The sequence below is a fragment of the Olea europaea genome, chromosome 10, assembly GCF_002742605.1.
Source record: "Olea europaea var. sylvestris chromosome 10, O_europaea_v1, whole genome shotgun sequence".
In the NCBI taxonomy this organism is placed as follows: domain Eukaryota; kingdom Viridiplantae; phylum Streptophyta; class Magnoliopsida; order Lamiales; family Oleaceae; genus Olea; species Olea europaea.
Window position 1 is genome coordinate 25902780 of NC_036246.1, and position 5133 is coordinate 25907912.

The following is a 5133-nucleotide window of genomic DNA, read 5'->3' on the forward strand; positions in this document are numbered from 1 at the left end:
ATCTTCTTTTGGTGCTCAAAAAGATGAAAATGCCCAAAAAAAAAAAAAAAAAAAGAAGATAATGAGGATCTTCTTTTGGTGCTCGAAATACTAACGGAAGTAATCTTTTTCAGAATGCTCAAGTGCAATCTCCTGCTAAGATTTCATCATTTATGGCATCTTAATTGGTGTATCAAATGACAGTGCATTAAAATGGAGGACTTATGAACCTTATTAAAAACTATCTGCAGAATACACCAAGATGTTCAAAATTGTGTATGCCTAAATTGATTCCAAGACCATCATCAATAAAGGCATCGTCGGGAATGCTCTAGTAATAAATTTAGGACTAGTTTAAACTCTACAAGCTTACCCATGCATATTTCCCATACGTGACCATGCCAGAAATGCTGGACCTCCAAAGAAATTATTCAAATCTGCAGCTGTCACGTTGAAATTCTGCTCAAGAATGATACATAATAGTTAATACTTAGAATAATGAAAGAAAGAAGGAAAAGTACAATATGGTCCATCCAAATGAGAGCAATCTGAGAACTATTAGTTGAAAAAAAATTTTATAGTTACCTGGAATGTTTGTTAGAAAAAAGATATCCAAGATACTATAAAGCATATAAAAGGGGCTACAAAGAGTACCTGGAAAACTTTCTGCCAAATAGCTTCTTGTCCAGTGAATGCCAAAGGCAAATTGATACCTTGGAGAGCCATCCAGTCGATTTCTTTCTCCCATCTTTCCCAGTCCCACCATGCAAATGTATCTTTTGAAAGCATACAATTGAAATGTGAATGTAGGAATATAAGGTTAAAGCCAATATACTTCTAAAGCAGTAGAACATAGAAAATAAAGAATAAAATCCGGTGCTTACAGCTAGATGTAACAGCATTCTGATAGTAGCTCCAAGGAGTAGGCCTCTTCATCACTATCCCTGAATCTTGAACACTAGGCAGGGAGCCAGACTTCAGTACTGAAGAAAGCTGCACACCACCTGTTTTGCTCCATGATATATGTGCTCCACACCAATACTTCAGGTACCAGTGAAGACCAGACAAAAGCTCCACTCCAGTAGTTCCACTTATTCTGTGTGAAAGATAAACATTAGAAAGGTTTTGTACAAAACTTTTATAGAATTTTGTGTCGACATGTAATGGATGAAAATGAAGTTCCACAATACAGAATAAACAGGATAATGATATAGCAATTCAGTTTTCATCTTAACCTACCTCAGATTTCCTGATACTACTTTACCACTTCAACAAGAAAATTACAAGTAAAATTTCGAGTGTTCAAGTATGCTCATGTGAATCAATCATTAATATAAGGACTTGTACATACAAAATTTCGGGGGAACCACCTTCACTGGCAGAAGGATGATTGGTTAATTTAAAACAAGACTCTCCACCACAATGCTCCTGCACAAAAGATGAAAGAGAGAACCGGAATAAGAAGATAGCCATGTCAATTGCAATAGCTTTTGCTTAATGCGAAACACATGCAAAATACAATTCATTGCAGCAAAAGCTTCCACCCCAGATGATTTAAATTTGAGCTACCTCTATAACAAGGGTAAATTAGACAAACAACAGATAAAAATAAAAAAAAAAACTCCGTTAAATATGTCATACATATCATGCTAGTTTATGCACTATGTCATGGCATATTAGCAAGCATTTCCTACTTAACTAGCCTAGTGTAGAATTAAGCTAGACATGAAATTCGATATTTCGGCTAGTTTAATAGTTCTACGCCTAGCTCATTATTCAGTCATTCTATGATCATACCAACCCAATGAAAACCTTTTAAAATTAACTGATATAGGCTATGAAATTGTATTATATGGCATTATATGCACAATACATTTAAGATCATTTTGACAACAGAGTTTATTAGAGAACTCAAGACATCCTTTAAACTCAGCTGACTCCTTGCTACACTTGAAAAAGATACTTTTTTGAGCAAACTACATAAACCTCGGGGGGTTTATGACAATAACAGATACACACCCTCATTTTCAAAAAAATTTCCGAAACCTCCCTTGAGGTTTACTTTTTGTAACAGATTCTCTTTCCGCTAAAAGTATTAATATATTTTCCAATTTACCCCCTTATTCTATTTTGATATTATTATTTAAACTATATATTTTTCTTTTCTTATTTCTTAAGATAAACTTTTTAATGCTATTCATTTGATGAAACTATTTCTGTTAAAAAAATACCATTATAAATCTTATTATAAAATAATTTTTTTTTTTTAAGTACAAGAAGAAGCTAGTTGAAAATTTTAATACCATTATGAGATTGTTCTAAATTATTAAATATGATTTTATTTTTTTTTCCAAATGCAATTGACAAATAATTAAAAAATCAACATAAACAAATGTTTTAGAATAATTTAATAAAGCTAGTTGGAAATTTTAATACCACTATAAATAGTGTTATAAAAATAAAATTATTAACTATGATTCTTTCGCAAATACGCCTTGTAAAATAATAAAAAAATTAACATAAATAAATATACTAAAATAATTTAATAAAGCTACTTGAAAATTCATTAAATGTTTTATATTGCATGATTTAGTAGCATTTTCTCTAATTTTTGCATTTTTTTTTTTTTTTTACTCTTTGCATTTATACTATACTAAGTTAGAAAATTAAAGTAATATATCATAATACTAAAAATGCAAAAATGTTAGTACCAAATGTCTAAACTTAGATTCTTTTTAGTTCATCTTTTATTAAATATATTAGATCAATCTTAGTTTGTCCATTAAATGAGAAATTAATATTCATAAAAATAGTATTAAGATTAAGAGGACGTTTGGTAAGAATTAAAACTAGATTTTTTTGAGCATGTTTGGTAGAAATTTTAATCAAATTAACATCAAATTTTTCACCGTTATTTCACTATTCTAGCCGTCATTCTTGTATTATTCTCTCACAAGTAAGACTCGCTTTATCTCTAATGTTCAAAAAATCAATTAACAAAATCCCTACCAATCAAGCACTTAGTAGATTCTGATAGAAGTTTATGAAATGTGTGGTTGAAAAGTTTTAGAACTCATGAAAGATGTGATTAATTTTGATTGTTTGACTTTGACTTAGACTAAAATCCGAACCAAACAAGCTGTAAACAACTTAATACAAAAAGATAAAAATCAAATTTTAAAATTAAAATAGTTAATTTTTGTCTAAATTAAAACTAAGAAAAAAAGAAGAAGCAAATATTATCATATAAATAAGGAGAAATGCTACAAGTATATTAAAGTTTAATAGAATATCACTTGGCGCAATTTCATTGTCAGTTGGCCAACAAAAAAGGACTTGAGAATCATGCTGCCAATAGAGCACCTATAGGAATTCTTCAAATTCCACTATACTTGCGAAATTTTCCATAAATAAGTATAAGAGAGAGGAACAAAATGATTTTTTTTGTTGAAAGGTGTAAAGATTAGGTTCCATCTTAAAATATCAATCTTGTTAAGGAATAATACAAACCCTTATAAATTAACATATGTTTTCATCTTTATTCGATTTGGAAGATGGTGGCTAATTTTAGCAAATCAATCTTGAAATTCGTATGCTCATTTTTTAATCTTGATTGAATCGAATTGCTCATTGGAATTTAATGGATTCTGATATCATATTAAGATTTGAGGTTCATCAACTTTATTATGATGAGCCACCTAAAACTTTATAAGTTTGTTTATATTTTTATTTTTAATCAATGTGAAATTATATCCTAATGTTCGTTTGAGCAAATCAATTTTGAAATTCGTATGCTCAAGTTTGAGTTTTAGTCGAATCGAATTGCTTTTTAAGCTTAATGGGCTGTAATGCCATGCAAATATTGGGTTCCATTTGAATAGGAGAAGAGTAGGCAAAGCCCTTATAAATTGTTTCATATTTTCAAACGTAGGATTATATCACTCGACAAAAGGAAGGTTTCAGAAATTTTTTAAGAAGTGTCGTGAATCTCGTTCTGAAATTTGCTCTACATCTTCTTTCTTTCTTTCTTTCTTTCTTTCTTAAGTAGAATTATATTTAGCAAAAATGATATTTGAATTCTTCTACTATTTACACTCAAGCTGAGATTTATGCGTACCTTAGGGATGATATTAAACTGAAAGCTGGAGGATTGGGAAGGAATGAGGCGATTGAGGGTTCCATAAGCTGCGGCGATTTGGACAGAAGGTGGGGCCCTCTCGCGGTCCTGAATTTCAAGAAGACGCGAAATGTACTCGACTCCAATTGTTGAACAATCGGCCACCGGCACTCCTGTGAAGAAGAAGAAGAAGTAGAACGACAGGCAAAGGCCGATCATCGAATTGAAATTGAAATCAGATGAAGGAGAAGCCATTGTTAAAAACTCTGGAGAGGACGAGGATACATATAATAACTGTGGAATCGATTCCACCCATTACTCTGTGTGTGTGTGAGGTGGGGATGAAGACAAAAATTTGGTGGCCGGCAGAGAGTAGAAACAGAAGTTTTGGACGTTCACTTGGAATTTCTAATATTAATATATTGCTTGACCAATCACCAAGTTGAAGAAACTTGGCTATGGAGTCTTGGTCGTGAGAAGCTTAGAACAGTAGGAATTATGATATTTCGTTTTTTGAGTGGGTTCGCACACTATTTCTCGATCTGGTGGTCCTTTCTGTCTCCACCCAGGAAGAAGAAATCAGTGAAAATGGGCATTTTACCCACTATTACTTCTACTTTGGCTTTGACTTTGACTGGTTAAAAAAAAATGAAAAAACAATTTAAATACGTTTTTCCAAGAATATCCCTCCATCTTCATCTCTCTCCCTTGACGGTTTGGAGCAAGAAATCAGATTCACTGACAGTCGACCGTCTAGACATCTCACTCACCAAAGAACTTCCGATTCCCGGCTGTTAATAGTTATAAATGTTAGTTTTTGTGAAATTATAATTAGATTATTGGGTTTTGTTGAGTTTTAGTTAGATTATTGGTTGAAATTTGATTTTTGTTGTATGAAAGGCATGATTTAGGCTAGGTTTGCGTATAGACGAAGTGTATTGGCCAATTTTTGTTGTTTGGAGAGCTCCAACTCGTCGGAAATGGTAGAATCCGGCCAATGGAAATGAAGAGGTTGCAACAGGTCGACTAACAGCCCT

General features: G+C 32.1%; 1 protein-coding gene across 3 annotated transcripts in view; it reads right to left on the reverse strand.

Moving 5' to 3' along the window:
- Positions 1-4649, reverse strand: part of LOC111401640 (alpha-N-acetylglucosaminidase-like) — a 12001-nt gene extending 7352 nt beyond the window's left edge. The window contains exons 1-5 of one of the 3 annotated variants that reach the window (XM_023029466.1): positions 4097-4649; positions 1331-1407; positions 864-1075; positions 634-755; positions 353-438 (exon numbers count right to left, since the gene is read on the reverse strand). In XM_023029466.1, the coding sequence (XP_022885234.1) occupies positions 353-438; positions 634-755; positions 864-1075; positions 1331-1407; positions 4097-4351 (752 nt within the window). In that variant the 5' untranslated portion in view covers positions 4352-4649. The remainder of the gene's footprint in view (positions 1-352; positions 439-633; positions 756-863; positions 1076-1330; positions 1408-4096) is intronic. The other 2 variants (XM_023029468.1, XM_023029469.1) reach the window with 2 other exon arrangements.
- Positions 4650-5133: the final 484 nt, after the last annotated feature.